The sequence below is a fragment of the Brassica napus genome, chromosome A2 (genome assembly GCF_020379485.1).
Source record: "Brassica napus cultivar Da-Ae chromosome A2, Da-Ae, whole genome shotgun sequence".
Taxonomy (NCBI): domain Eukaryota; kingdom Viridiplantae; phylum Streptophyta; class Magnoliopsida; order Brassicales; family Brassicaceae; genus Brassica; species Brassica napus.
In genome coordinates, this window is record NC_063435.1 from 28,148,861 (window position 1) to 28,164,747 (window position 15,887).

General features: G+C 31.2%; 1 protein-coding gene and 1 long non-coding RNA gene across 3 annotated transcripts; one reads left to right on the forward strand and one right to left on the reverse strand.

Annotated features, from left to right (window-relative positions):
• Window positions 1-2,419: 2,419 nt before the first annotated feature.
• LOC106425664 lies at window positions 2,420-3,250 on the reverse strand. The gene is made up of 3 exons (XM_013866379.3): window positions 3,029-3,250; window positions 2,744-2,901; window positions 2,420-2,618 (listed from the first exon to the last, which is right to left on the reverse strand). The coding sequence occupies exons 1-3, from the start codon at window positions 3,096-3,098 to the stop codon at window positions 2,601-2,603; spliced, it is 246 nt and encodes an 81-aa protein (XP_013721833.1). The 5' UTR covers window positions 3,099-3,250; the 3' UTR covers window positions 2,420-2,600.
• A 5,699-nt stretch (window positions 3,251-8,949) lies between these two features.
• Window positions 8,950-11,053, forward strand: LOC125581321. Of its 2 annotated transcripts, none has more exons than XR_007318987.1 (5): window positions 8,950-9,312; window positions 9,478-9,863; window positions 9,958-10,335; window positions 10,404-10,541; window positions 10,658-11,053. It is a non-coding gene; the product is annotated as an uncharacterized LOC125581321 (long non-coding RNA). The 2 variants fall into 2 exon arrangements; XR_007318983.1 differs by lacking the exon at window positions 8,950-9,312 and having other exon boundaries at window positions 9,355-9,863; window positions 9,958-10,094; window positions 10,192-10,335.
• The last annotated feature ends 4,834 nt before the right edge of the window (window positions 11,054-15,887 follow it).

The window sequence follows — 15,887 nt, forward strand, 5'->3', positions numbered from 1 at the left end:
GCATTGAGCTGGTTAAATATTTACCACCGATACGATTTGGATTCACAGTCGCCACTAAAAGGATGACGGGAGTTGTCGACACTGGCCGTGAATTTGTAGAACACTGTTGCTGCATAGCTCTTTGCTTTTCGTTGAGTAGAAAAAAATATAAAGCTCGTACCGTGGAGTACGATGTGATGGATGAACGCTTGGATCAGAGTGACCTGTCCGAAAACAAAAACGTCAGACCCGTTAATAATATAAGTTTTTTCTTTTATATTGAGCATCTATTACAACCAATTTTTTCATTCGGCATTTTCGAATCATTGGGTTTTTTTATTGATTTTTTTTTTCACTTATATCAGCATAGTAAAAATCTAGGCTTTATAGTTTTGGTATAAAAATCATTTATACGTTTACTAAACCAACCTGAAATTATACTTGAGAAGGTATACGATTTTGTCAAGTAATCTGCATAACTATGATAATTTTTACTGTAACTTTATCAATTGAAAATGAAATTGTGGAGGAAAACACTCAGACCTGTTCATCGATGATGAGCAGCTCTAAGCCAATAAGAGCTCCACCTTTCGAACCGGTTCTGGCTTCCCAGAGATGGATCAAACATAAGTATAATTCCAACACCGATGGACCCATTGAGATTACTATGACTCCCATTATCCAACGCCGTTTACATATAAAGCAACCGGAGACTTGCCGGAGGTTTGAAACAATTTCATGCCCATCAATTGTTTTTGGTGAACGGAGGTTGTAGAATTTGGTTTGGTAAAAAACTTCAACAGACAGATGGGTTTATGTAGTTGGAGAAAGAGAGGAAGTTGAAAGGATATCATTGCTCACACAGATAGGATTAAAGAAGAGGAATGAGTGATCAAAAGTGGAGAAACTGAAGAAAATTCAGAAAGTTGTAACGATGAAAAAGAAGCGAAAGAGACGGAGGAGGCTTGCGACGAAATTGGGTTAAAGGGCAATGGAGTTCATATGGGCCTGTATAGATTTATTTTAAGGGCCATACTAATTTATTTTTGATTGGGTTTTGAGGACCAATAGAGATTAGTCTAGTTACTATGGGTTCAACCGAAATGTTTTAATGCAATTTTTTGATGGGTTCAATCGAAATGTTTTAGTGCAAATTTTGATTAACATGATTGACGTGGCAAAACAACACTTTCTCATTGGCAGATTTTTTTAGGTGATGTGGACACTCTAACTACTCAGGATATTCCCCTTTTATTATTGTTAGATTAAGCTTGTACATTTTTTATTATTTAATATACTTTTTTGCTTATGAGAACTTATGTTATTAATTATTTTATATTTTAATATATTTAATCATTTATGTTATTGTTCTTCTAAATAAAATTAAACTACATTTTTCCTTCATGCATATAAATTTCAGAGTTTATGCAATCTCATATTAACAGGCCAAGTACAGTATGCCGATACCATAATAAAATTAGTTTAACATACATATTTTATTTTTTATTTTCGTATTTTACTCAATAAGTATAGTATGTTTTTTATTTAATATTTTAACTTAAAATAAAAATTATTTTCTAATATCTTATTCTTAACTGAAAATCATTTATTGACCATATATGATTTTTGTGTTTTCATATTTAGAAATTAAAGAATCAAACAAAATTCAGGTTCCAAATATATTTTTCAAACTTAAATATATATATATATATATATATTTATACATTTATAAATATATATATACAATTTACGTCCTCGATTTTTTCATAAAATATAATACTATATAAAATATATGTTTGATATAAATGCGACTGTTAACTAAGGTTCAAAAAAAAACATAAGGTAACAGACAATAAAAAGTTTTTAACGAAACTGCAAATTAGTTATTCATTACATGAAATTTTGAATAATTTTGATCATTAACCCACTTGAAGGGACATTTAGAAAGTTGTGCTGTAATTAACGATATAAGTTACCTCCATGAAATAAGTTACTTCCTTTAAAAAAGAAGTTACCTCCATGAAATGGAGTAGATTTTAACTGTGAACTAGACTACCTACCTAGACAAAAATTACACTAATTCAAAGATTTATAATTTAACGATGTTATGGTTACCACTACTATTGTTGATCATTAATCCATTTGAAGCGACATTTTTTTTTTTCATTTGAAGCGACTTTTTTAAAGTTGTATTTTGAATTTATGATTAATGATTTAAGTTACCAATATAGAAGTTTAAATGTGAAGTGAATTACCGACACTAAACTACACAACTCAAAGTTTATAGTTTTAAAGTTGTGGTTTCTGTTACTATATTGTTGATCATGATTCATGATGATACAATACATTGTTATTACTGTTGTTATTGTGGTCACTATTATTTGTGGCTACTTTTATTATTGTAAATTTGTAACTGTAGTGCAACTTTCCTAAGAAAAAATGAGCCATGAAAACAATAATTTTAGAACTCTCTGTTCTGACAACGAGAAAGAGCATCATTCAGACAAAACCATCTCTCTATATTATTATTAGTTCTTTCTTTACATTAAAAAGAAAGAACAAAGCATAATGAACTTCACCAGCAGAAAAAGACAGGAGCTCCAAGATCCAATCGTCAAATGTCAGATGCATCCTCCCAACTGCAAGATTCAAAGTAGACAAAAAAAAAATCAGAGTTAATGATACTAAATTTCTTAGTAAAAACTTTCATTTTCTAAGTGAATTATGTTGTGACAAAAAAAAAGTGAATTATGTTAACAATCACCATTATGGACTCGATTTCCTTGTCGGAGACAGGTGTGCGTTTCGGCTGCAAAGATGCTTTTCCTCCAACAGCAATGTTCTTCGGAGCTGCCGGGACATCTGAACTCGCCGTGATATTTTTCTTGCTGCCGGAGACAGATCCCGACGTTGGTCCAGAACCTAATAAATTTAACATGCAAAGAAAAAGTCGATAATAACGAATGATAAAAGAGCAATAAGCATCAATTAAAGCAAGAACCAAAAAGAAAAAGTAGTGAGAGAATCTACTAAGGATAAAAATGTAAACCTGAGGATATAGCAGATGAGGAAGAAGGAGAGTGTCTCTGAGGAAACTTGATACGAGGAATTCTTTTCATCTTCTGCTTCCTATACGATTCTTGAGTGAGTTAATTGATTCGCTCTGTTTTCTTTCTGACGAATAAAAGCTCTTTGTATTTATCCTGAACTTAATGGGTCAAGAAAGGTTTTCCGATGATGGGCTTTCCAACAACTTGATTATTTGGACTAGTAAAACTTAAAAAAGTTTCATTCTAACTCACAAGCCACAAGTTACATCGTGTATTTAGATCCTTGCCAATATTCATTATCAGATTAGATACAATCCCATATAGAAAAAATGATTATGTCCACATCACGTCGGCAATTGAAGATTAAATACAATCCCTTATAAGAATTGATCCTACGGATTAAAGATTTAGACAACATATCTACAACTAGAAACTACCAAGGGCCACTAGTAGAGTTGCAAAAATATCAAGACATAAGCTTAATTAGACATCAAAAGACCAATGAAAATGAATTATAATGAAGGATGTAAGAGCTTCAACTCAGAATCTTCTATCATTTTTAAAAGGACACTTACATTTTGGCTGGATATAAAGTAACTCTACACTGTACATATTCTCCGAGAGTAGTTCCTTCAGAAAGCGTACGGCTTTCAAAGAATTTGTGGCAGTATGTCACAGAATATAACATAGATAGGATGTCGACAAACCGACCTTTGGGGTAAGCATATGAAAATTATACTGTAACGCCCCGACCCGCCCACGGCTAATGGGCCACCCACGCCCGCTCTCTCGGCCTGTGGGGTCCATTCCGTCTGACAATCGGTTAGTTAAGTTTCCAAAGGCTCGAAATCATTGTTTACTGACCCTGCAATCACCACCCGACCTTTTCCCGTGCTTTGGCCTCACTCACACGCTATCGCGAATCACTTCCCGATAGGTCACCCATCCTTCCACTACTCCAGCTCAAGCACGCTTAACTCTGGAGTTCTTTCAGGATGTGCTCCGGAAAAGATAAGTCAACTTTGGTGACATAGGTAGCCAAATCAATTCTCTTAAGCCTTTTCCATATATCACAACTCGGGATGTTACAATTCACCCCCTCTCAAAGAACGCAACTTCCTCGTTGCGCTCTACGACAGGTCTCAAGACGCCTCTCAGGTCAGAACTGAGACGGCTAACCAGTTCTGATACCACTTGTAACGCCCCGACCCGTCCACGGCTAATGGGCCACCCACGCCCGCTCTCTCGGCCCGTGGGGCCCATCCCGTCTGACGGTCGGTCCGTTAATTTTTCAAAGGCTCGAAATCATTGTTTACTGACCCTGCAATCACCACCCGACCTTTTCCCGTGCTTTGGCCTCACTCACACGCTATCGCGAATCACTTCCCGATAGGTCACCCATCCTTCCACTACTCCAGCTCAAGCATGCTTAACTCTGGAGTTCTTTCAGGATGTGCTCCAGAAAAGGTAAGTCAACTTTGGTGACATAAGTAGCCAAATCAATTCTCTTAAGCCTTTTCTATATATCACAACTCGGGATATTACATATACTTGCGGCCTCTAAGTTTATACTTAGTTCTTAATTTTTAAACTGGTTTTGTGGCATATAATGTCGTAATTGAGTTTGTTTAATGCTCTCGTAAATTTCAAAGTTGCATGTTCAAATCTTGAACACCATTTTGAAAATAGTTTTTACGAACTAGAATAATTGTTGAAAAATTCAGCGTCCGCTTTTGATCCACTTTAATTTTCTTGGAGAAAGAATTTCGAAGAGGATAAATTCATGAATTGATAGGCTTAATCGTCTCAATAATTGAAACTTTTGTGGTGAGATTTATATTGACGTGTTCAGGGGGAATCAGCCAAGAAACTGAGTTTAACCTCCTCATAAATTCATGGCAAAATAATTTTTATGGACCACGGAACGACGAGTGACAGACTGCATTGGCCTTTAACTCATAGTTTACGCAACTAAAACAAATTCCACCTTTAACGTTACGGCTTCGTGGATGATGTCAGATTCGTGTTCTTAAAAGTATGATAAATAACTCATTGATCGGTAAAAAAAGTGCGGACTAATACATATATTCAAGTGTTTTGATATTAATATTAATTTTTATTTAAATCTAGTTATAAAATTAAATATAGATTTTAAGTTAATATTATAATTATCTAACTTCAATATCTATATTGATAATTGATGCAATCTGTTTTTTGTTTAATTTTTTATTTAGGGGTTGTATATTTTGGATCAAAAATCTTTTCTACTAATAACAAAACCATCATTAGGCAATTTAAATTTGAAATCAAGCATTTATGTCAGTTGTGGATATGAAAAATTCAGTGATATTGAATACATTTTAAACAGTCAAAAGTCAACAAAATAACAATAGACAATAAACATTATTTATATAGAAACTGTAACAAAGAAAAATAATAAATTACAAAACATGTATTACTTGTAGATAGTATAATGACAAATATATATATTGAGATAAAATTGTTTTAATACTACTAACCTAAATATAAAATAAAATGTATTATGATATTAGCATTAAAAATTATTAATATACATTATTAGTTATAGTGTTCAAAAAAAAATACATTATTAGTTATTCTGAATATAATGACCAGATCATCAGCAAAATCATTGTTTATTAAAACTAATGAGCTGATCCTTGAAGTTTTGAAATTGAATTTATTTGAGTGTGGATTTCAAAATTTGTAGGAGCCTAGTAAGAGAGGATGCACTAATTTTTGTGTAGATGTTTTCAATTCGATAAAGAATTAGAAGAATTACTGTGAGAGGAATGATATTTACAATATGATAATCAGGATCCAAGCTAGGTGTAACAGGGTTGACCAGGCTTGTGGCGGCCTCTTCTTTGACATGCACACATGGAAATTTCGTGACTTGAGAACATTTCTGCTATGTGTTTTAAAGCTAGGTGTTTTAAAGCAAAGTTCTTTTTTGAAGTTTCATGAAAATTTATGACTTGAGAACATTTCTGCTATGATTGTAGCTGCCAATCGGATGTTGAAACATACAAATTTACATCAGTATGCTCATGGCAGAGCTAGTCAATGGCGCTGTGTAACTTTATAACTCTTGTTAATGGTTTTGGTTCAGTTGAGTTGTCTAACTGAGGCTCACTTTAATCAAAACATATGAATATCATTAAGAATAATATTAGGAATGTTTATTAAAATTAACTATAATCTTAAATTTAGGGAGAATCCAACAAATCAGCAAAATCACACACACACACACATATATATATATATATAAAACTATAGATCGGTTTCACAAAATGTCACTTTAATTTGACACATTTATAAATAATAGTAATAATAATAATACATTTGTGTCCTTATTATTTACACTGATTTCTCCTGTAGTATTTTAAATAAATAAAATTATTTATAAAATTAATGCAATTTGTAATTAATATCAAACAGAAAGTAAGTATAATTTACATTAAAATTCTAATATACCACTCTTTTTAACAAGATAATAGAGCTCTAAACTACTATTACAATATCTCACATACAAAAAAATCATAATATTTTAATTTTTGAGTTATTTTAATTTAAAATAAAAGACAAGCCAATGAATAAAAGAGAAAAACTATTGGAGTTTTCATAGAGTTTTTGAAAATTCTCAAATGAGAAATTTCATCTTGTTCTTACTCTTTTTATTTCATTTTGTCGGTAAAAATACATCAATACAATAAATAAAATAATTTTGAAATGAATAGTCTACTGAAGGAGAATTTGTGATTTCTAAATGACCTGCATGCTTAAATGTAATACATACCAACCAACAACTCTAAAATGATCCAGTATTATGAATTGGCCGTCAGACCAGTAATATTCACATACCGTAGATCGAGACTAAGACTAAGACTAAGACTAAGACTTAGGACTTAAGAATCTTATATATAATATAATACTATCACGTTGGTATGAAATTTCTTTAGAAATGTCCATTGGATTGACTAGGATATAACGTTTTTGTTAGTATCTTTTTCACCATCCAAGTTCAAACACAAACTGCAGAAAACAAGAAGTAGTGCGTGAAATAGAAGCGTCGATTTTTTTTTTAAAAGTAGAAAACAGATACAAAAGTGTGTGTATATGATTAGCCATTATACTCTTTTAAAATCTCAATACTTAAATTTATATAATTCATAATTAAAACTAATATCATTTTACATAATTTATAATTAAAATTAATATGATTGAAAATAAAAAATAAAACTTATCATATTCATTTTCAGTAACTTATCATATAATCCATTTCAAAATACTATGGCTCCGAATGGTAACATCCGTCCCGCACCGCACCGCACTTAACAGTAACAAAAATCTTTGCATATACCATATATCTATACGTTTTTATAACTGTCAGAACCGCACCGCAGTCAAACCGCTTGTCCCGCACCGCTCAATCCGCTGTTACCATTCGGAGCCTATATGTTATCAAGTCAAGACCAAGATACTCAATTTTCTGAAATAATGTTACTTAACAAAGTGGGTGGTAATCTGGTGGTACTCTTTCGAGGTTCGGCGTGAATCCATGTTGGTCCTAAGTATCGCTATTTAGATCGTTTAGGCTTGGATTTCGACCCAAATGGTTATCATGATGAGTCTAACAAATGATCGGTCCACCCTTTAACAATTGTCGGAAAGTATTCAAACTCTCGGTTCATGCAATGTGTTACGCTCTTAGGATAATAACTTTGTAGCACCTAGGATCAATTGGATAGCTAAGCCATCCTTCACAATCTAATCTATTAAAACTGAAGTACAAAATAAACTTCACCCTTAAACTTGCAAATTATTTACAACCAAATGCCACTGTATAATTAATTAAACAATTCATTAACTTATGTGTGTCTTTACGAGCATTGAATAATTTCCTTAACAAAATTGTTAACTAATGCTTGTCTTTTTGAGCATTAAGAAATCCCCTAAAATATATTGTACGTAAACAATAACTCTCACCCTCTACATTTCTCCTCACATTCATCTATCATCATTATACATTATGATACATATTATACATCATGAATCATAACTTTAACTACAAAGAGAGATTATATTATGATAAACAGCATTACTCGACTTACCATGCACCAACGACAACGTTACATAAACCCTTCTTCGTAACAGTTCAACCATTTTGTATTCACAGATAATACGTACATTCTTACAATATTATCTTACTCATAACTGTTTCTCATAAATATTGGCAAATTATTATATGCTCAATTTAAGAAATTATTCTCTGGCCTTTATGGCTAGTAACTAACCTATGAACGAATGAATGAAAGCAATGTTTCAAAAAAAAAAAATTCTGGCAGTAAATATAAAATCTACTAATTTTTTATAAACTCGATTTTCCTCGGGCTAAATCAGCTATAGATACTGGCAATAAATATAAAACTTAATAACTTTGTAAACTCGATTTCCCCTTCAATTGGGGAACAAACAATTTGATTTCCAAATCATAACCACTAAACAATAAAAAATATTCCAACAACTATAAAATCGTAATATTTCATATTTTGTTGGTTTCACCATAACGCACAATATACATCTATTCTATTAAAATAGATGTCACAATTTCTCTTCATGTGAGATTTCTTTTAAAATAGACCTTGTCTAAAAAATCATTTCATTTATTTCTACTGATATTTAGGCATCATTAAGATATTAAATCTATAATAATAAAATTGGGTTTTCTCTCACCTCCTGCTGCCACGTCACTCTGGAGAGAGAGGGGCAATCGCTGACACGTGTCAGCTTAGAAACAACTTTACGTGTTGACTTTTCATGTGAGCTTACGTCTTAATAATTTGATGGGCTTTTATTGTTTTCCTTATGAGACCCACATGTTTTTAGGGTTCATCTGATTATCGATTGTGTCGTTTTCCGTCTCTTCACATCTCTGTATCTCCAGTGTTGGTCTCTGTAACGGGTGTAGTTATCGAATGACACTAATCCAAAAATTAACACCTACTGCACCTCTCTTCTCACTCTCCAATTAAATCGGCCATTGTATCTTCCAAAGTAATTGTCTGAAGCCTACACTATAAATGTGTTCGTCGTTAGGGATGAACAGATACGCAAACCAAATCCCAAAAGTCTCTCTCTGTCAAGCATCATATCCATCAGGCGTTCAACTCGATTTTTTCTCCGGCGAAGTGATCGTGGTCATACTTGCCTTTGTGGTTTCAGCTTGAGAAGCAACAAGAGCTCATAGGCGCTGTGGTTTCAGGTATATATGATTTTTTCCCTATTCCAGTCTACAAACCACCTCAGCGTCTTGATCTCTACGCTAAACCTTATATTCTAAAATCTTTAAGTTTATTGTCTGTTATTTATGGATTGTTAAAGCCTGCGATTTTGATTCATGGATTGTCTGTTATTGTGTTGTCTACAGTTTTGGTGGAATTAATCTGCTGCAACAGGAAAAGTAAAGGAATACCTTTTGTACTGAGGCTTGCTCATACTTAATATTTCTGAATGTTTTGTATTTTATTTATTGGTTGATGCTATTGTCCAACAGGTTCACGCTATAAGAGAAGGACGTTCGTCAAACTTGAGAGGTGGATGGATAAGAAGATTTTTGATCCTTGATACATGTTGGATGCTATACTATAAACGCAAAACTATTGGAGGAAGGGCTCCATCAGTAAGAGAGATTGTAGAGAAAGGTCTAGAGAACGCAAAAGAAAAATGACGATGAAATAACAAAGAATCACCCGCACATTGACCAGCTAGGACACATGGTGGAACCAAAAAAAAGCAAAACATCGAAGGTTAAAGGTAAAACCCCATCTTTTCATGTTTACATCTACTTTCGTTTGATGATAATTTAAGTTAAAGGTTTATTTGTTTGAAAATATTTGATTAATGGCAGGAAGAGTAGAAGACCATGCCAAGTGGATCACGAAGATATTTCATAGTGCGATGTGTTTGCCCTTGGTGTATTGCTTCTAGATCATAACCAGTTGTAGAGCTGTTGATGCAGCAAGCAGACAGAGCTTCGTTGCATTGGTAATAATAGTGTATCTGAGACTCTATTTAGAATCATCAAAAGTACTGGGTGATATCATTGTTTATCTTTATTTATTTGGTAATACACATTCAAAAGCCTTTTCTGGATAAGAAAAGCGCAAAGGACATTGTGAATCCTTGGCAAGGAAAGGAGTTTGATCAAACAGAGATTAAACAAGTGATGACTACAGCTTCAATGTACATACATCATATTGCCACAATGCGACCTGACATGAACCGGGTATGCTATCTAAACCAAAACCTTGACCCGATCTTTGTGTATTTGTTTTAAAGTAATTTCGTGTGTAGTTGGGCAACTGTTGCATGGATAAGATGGCCTAGCTGAGCTGCAGAAAAAGCCATGTCAAGGTGGGGCGGAGATTGTGAACGCATGCGATCTTCAGGATCACACCACCACCTCATACCCAACGAACTCATTTACCACAGGTAACTCCTAATGGAGTGAGTAGAAACAATTAAATAAAACTTAATGTCTGATAACTAATATGCTTATTCCCGTCTTAGCCCCCCCCTTGACTGAGTTTGCTTCTTATTATTCACAGTTGGTTGCTTCTTTTATCTCCTCAAACAGGCTGTAAATATCAAAACACCAAGATGCGCCTCTATTTTGCTCTATTAATCTTTGTTTAGTCTCAATCCCGAAGTAGTTTTCTACAAAGTCCAATATAGTTTTAAGCGAAGCGTAAAAGCCCGGTTGACAAAGGAACTCAGCTTAAACACATGAACCTTCGTATCAACAAGCTCTGCTTCTTTATGATCCTCCACACTTTTTTTGTTTTTTTTTTCATTTCTTTCTGTGTTCGTTCGTTTTAGGTAGATATAATTTTAGTTTTGTTTTGTACCTGGTTCAGTATAAAACATTGTTTCAGTTATGAGTTCTGAAGATATTATCTTACGGATAAATTAATGAAACTTTGTGATCGGTGGTGTGTACCACTGAAAAATATTCTTATATACTATTAAACCAAAAGGTTAAAATATTTTCATAAGTTTTGATTACACTCAGCAAAATCGCGGTACAAAGAGAATTTATTAAAGGTTACCTTAAGTCTATCAATAGTTTACGTACATTACCATTTTTCATCTTTTATTTCTAATGTTTACCGACTTAGTTTGTGTAATGATCAACTTTGGATTAGAGCATCACCAATTTTAGCTAGAACCTCCTACAAATTTTAAAAAAAAATCCATTTTACTTCTCATTTTTCCAACTCCATTTTAAACGGTTTAATAATTGATTTAAGTATCTAAAACAACAATGAAGAATATTTCTACTCTGACATAGAAACAATATTGCAAGTTACGTTATTTTTAATTTAATAAAAGAATGGATAGTAAGAATCAAAATAATATAATGGCACGATAGAAAATATATATATATCAAACACATCAAAAACCAAGTTTTAGACAATATAACACCAAGTGTTCTTTTTTTTTTCTTTTTCACCAGTGTTCTTTAGATGTAGCAATTCAGAAATAATAAAAATAGAAGATAAAAAAATGGAATATGCACATAAATGTAGAAAATGGAAAATTGTATCAGAACATAAATGTAGAAAATGGACAATTGTGTATTTATTGATCTAATAAATTCAAAGTATAAAAAGAAAATTTGAGAATAAATTTGACCAAATAAAAACAAACCATTTAAAATTATAAATTTTATCAAAGGATATATTTTCAAAAGTGAAAATACAATTAGAAATCAGAAGTCAAAATCTAAACTTACAATATACACAGCAAGGTAAACAAACTAAAATCAAATATGATAAGTTACAAAAAAAAAAAAACCAACATTATGCAAAACAATATACATATATATATATATATATGATTGCAATATTTCAGAACATTGTTATAGATATTATTTTTGTTTTTAGATTTTGAAAAAAATAAAATATATATGAATTTAAAAATTTTAAAAATAATTTAAACGGGTTATCGGAACTCAAACCGTATCCGAACCAAAATTTATACCAAATGGTTCTGAAATCTTTAAATTCGAAGACCCGAAATCCGAATAGACATGTAGCAAACCCGAATGGGTAGCCGAACGTCCATCCCTAATTTCAACTATTAAAACTAATAAAGGAAACACAGTTTAACACTAATGGCACCTACCACCAATATCAAATACATCAAATAGCTTACATTTTGAAATCCTATAATCTGCAAATAAAAATAAAAATATTCGTTGCATAAATATAAAACAAAAAAACACATACATTTACATGTTTCTTTTTCGAACATCGACTCTACTTTATGTTTTAAGTTCAACTATATTTACTTTGGTGCAACTATCAATTATTTATTCTATTTTTATTGTATTAATCTATGAAAACAATTTATGCTATTCCGCTTTGACTTAAGCAACTACAAAACAAGGTGATACACTATTGTTACTAACCACTATCAAATGGATCAGAAAAAATAAATTTGAATTCGTTAGAGAATAAAATATATAAACCCGGCGCGTAGCGCCGGAATAGCACTAGTCTTATATAATCAACACATATAACAACTTCACCTGTAAAAATATCATGATTTTATTATTAACTATAAAAATTCTGTTGACAAAAAAAATCTAACAAAATCTTAATAAATTTTTTAAAATATTTTTATAAAATAATGCATTAATTAATTTCGTAATTAGTAGTATAATATTATTACAAATTAATGTTAATTAATATTTTCTTATAAAATAAAAAAACAATTGTATGTTATTTTCATAAACTTTTAATTACAGCCTATATTATATAAAAATAGAATGACTATATGAATTAAATATAAAACTCTATTAAATTTATAAATGAACGTATTATTTTAAATTCATTTAAAATAATATCATTCACCATTAAAGCGGGTAAAATTTCGTAAAGTATGTATAAAATATACTAAAATAACAAGTCTAAATTATTTAAACATAAAAAATTATTTACTTATAAATCATGCTATATACTAAAATTATTGATGCTAAAGGATATTTTTTTTTAAACACAACAAGGAAATATAAATGATCTTGAACAAATATAGGTTCTATAGTATAACTATATAAATTTAAAAAATATTTTGTATGCAAATTGTAGAAATAAAAAAAAAAAATATTTTGAAGGGATTATATTTGATTATTTATGATAATGAATTTATTATACCAAACTTAATATTATATTACTATGTAATAATAAGTAATAACAAAGTAAAATGAATAAAACAAATTTTTATATATTGATAATGTCAAATACAAAACATAAAAATAAGATTATAAATTTAAATTATATAAAATATTAAAATGTAAATCATATATTTAAAATATTTACGATTATATTAAAACTATTCATTTATAAATGTAATTTTATCCGCACGGACGTGCGTGTCAAGCTCTAGTATTATATCAAAATACCAGCACTGAAGTTCGTTGTATTACTGAGTTTTTTCCTGATAATGTTCCTTCTATCTCAAATGGTGAAATGGCTACTTTCTTCAAGAAAACTATAGCTCCTCAGATATGTCTTTTAAAAAATGAATAGCAAAGTGTGTTTAAATCTTCATTCTTCGATAATTTTTTTTAAAATTGTTCCTGTAACGTAAGTTATGCATACTCACATTAGATTTTCATCCAAGTAGAATTTTGGCATTTGACATGATTTCTTTTTTGAATTGTAGAGACATATGTGTGATCTGAAAATATTACAGTATAGAAACTCTAGATTCAAGAGATTATATTTCATTCTAAATGCAGATACCTCCAAAACTACATGAAATATTAATGAAAGGGATCGACGAGGGAGCAAAAGTGAAAGTTTTTTAAAAACTTTTCAGGAGAATTAACATTTCGGCATCGCAAGAGACATAATGATCGACATGTGGCAACACGTGACTAGTCTGTACCACTTCTATGGAGCTAGGATACCCATGTATAATTAAAAAAAAAAATAAGTGAAAGTTGTAGCAACAAAGAACATGTCAGCGATATTGAGCAACAAGAAAGGAGTGATTGTTCTAGGAGATGCATTTAACATGCGTCATCCAGTAATTAATGCGTCTGGATGATGGTTTTAATGTCTGATGTTCTCATTCTACATCGTCTTCTCAAGCCATTCAGTAACCTTAGTGATTCTAACAAAGTCTCAGAAATCCTCAAATCCGTTTACAATATCCATAACGTAATTATATATGTGCAACTTATACTATGAATATGGCTTGTTAAATCATTGTTATACACCATGAACGTTTAGAATCTATGACTTTTAACAATCCTAAAAGAAAACGTATTGTATAAATGTTGTATAGTGAAGCCAATGGCTTCAACTGTGAAAACATTGGGGAGTGCATTCAGTGGCGGAGGTAGTGAAGGGTTAGAGGTGGTCATTAATTTGACCCATATCAAATCTATATATTTTTTTAATTTTTAGTTTTATTTTGAGTTAATTTGGTGAAATATTTAGTTAAAATTAGTGTTTGACACCGGTAAATATATGTTTAATATTTCAAATGTACCTCGTATTTTTTTTTATTTGGTTCTATCTATCAAATTTGTTTCTAGTGACCCCTATAAAAGTAATTTCTACCTTTCTACCTCCGCCACTAAGCGCATTTTCTCAGCTGTTGGTTGCATCTACTGACGAAGCAAAAGAGGCAATGCGAAGGGTTACTTTGGTTACCTTTGTGGTGGAGGCTTTGCCAAGTCAGAGACGATGGGTTTGCTCGGTGGCATGAACCCGCGACCACTCTCCCTCATCTGCCAATTTTTTTCCATGAGCCTATTCTCTGTTGGCTCTTTACTCTATCCGTTTCCTTTTTCTCTTCGTATTTGGCACAGTCTCAAACTTTTGTGGGTACGTAATCCATTATATATATACTTCTAGTTTTTTCTTTATATATACAAATTATTGTTTTATTAATTAACTGTTCTTATTTTACACTAACCATGTTGTTTATATGTGTAGATGTAAATTACTAGTTGTCTTTGAGAATGTTGGGTCCCCATCTCAAGGCTGAGGGAGTGAGGCAGATGTTATCTCCAGCTAGCGCATGCAGCTGCGTATCGCAAAAACCTCATGGGTGCTGATACTTTCTAAACGTTGATGCAAGCAATAAATGTTTCCTAGCTAAGAGAAGAGGATGGCTATAAGATACTATATCATTCTTAAATATATAATGATATTAGGTATGTTCGTTTGGTTGTTGAATTTGTAATCAGACTTAAGATTATATGAATACATTATATATCTTAAGAATAAAAATTTGTTACGTTTATAATTTAATTTAACCTTTTTGACAAAAAAAATCAAGTCTCCATATACAACAATTCACAAACATAATATTTTCGGACGTTTGCAGTCACATATGTTTAATAATAATCATAAACTCACTTTTTATTAATTCTTAATACTCTAAATTGTTCTAAGTAAAAACAACTCCGATCCATCCCTAATATATTTGCGTAGCGGTGTGACAAAAAAAATTGTGTAGCGGACAAACACTATCCTTCTATATATAAATTCGTTCTTAACTAGGTTAATTTCCATTTAATAATAATGAAAAAATATATCTTGAATCGAATACTATTGTGTCAAAACCTTATATATTTAGTCATATGATATTATTAACCACAAGAAGTTTTATTTAATGTATAAATAGAAAGTGTTCTAAATATATTTTCAAAAATATTGTTATGATTTTAAATTCTAATAACATTTTTTTTATAAATTAAATATTATAATCATTTATCTAATTCAATCTTTAACTATATTACCCAACCAGTTAAATGCA

Coding starts and splice junctions, on each gene's coding strand:
- LOC106425664 (XM_013866379.3), bottom strand. CDS start 3,098: ATGAAAAGAATTCCTCGTATCAAGTTTCCTCAGAGACACTCTCCTTCT. Junction 2,902..3,028: donor CTCATCTGCTATATCCTCAG/GTTTACATTTTT, acceptor TAAATTTATTAG/GTTCTGGACCAACGTCGGGA.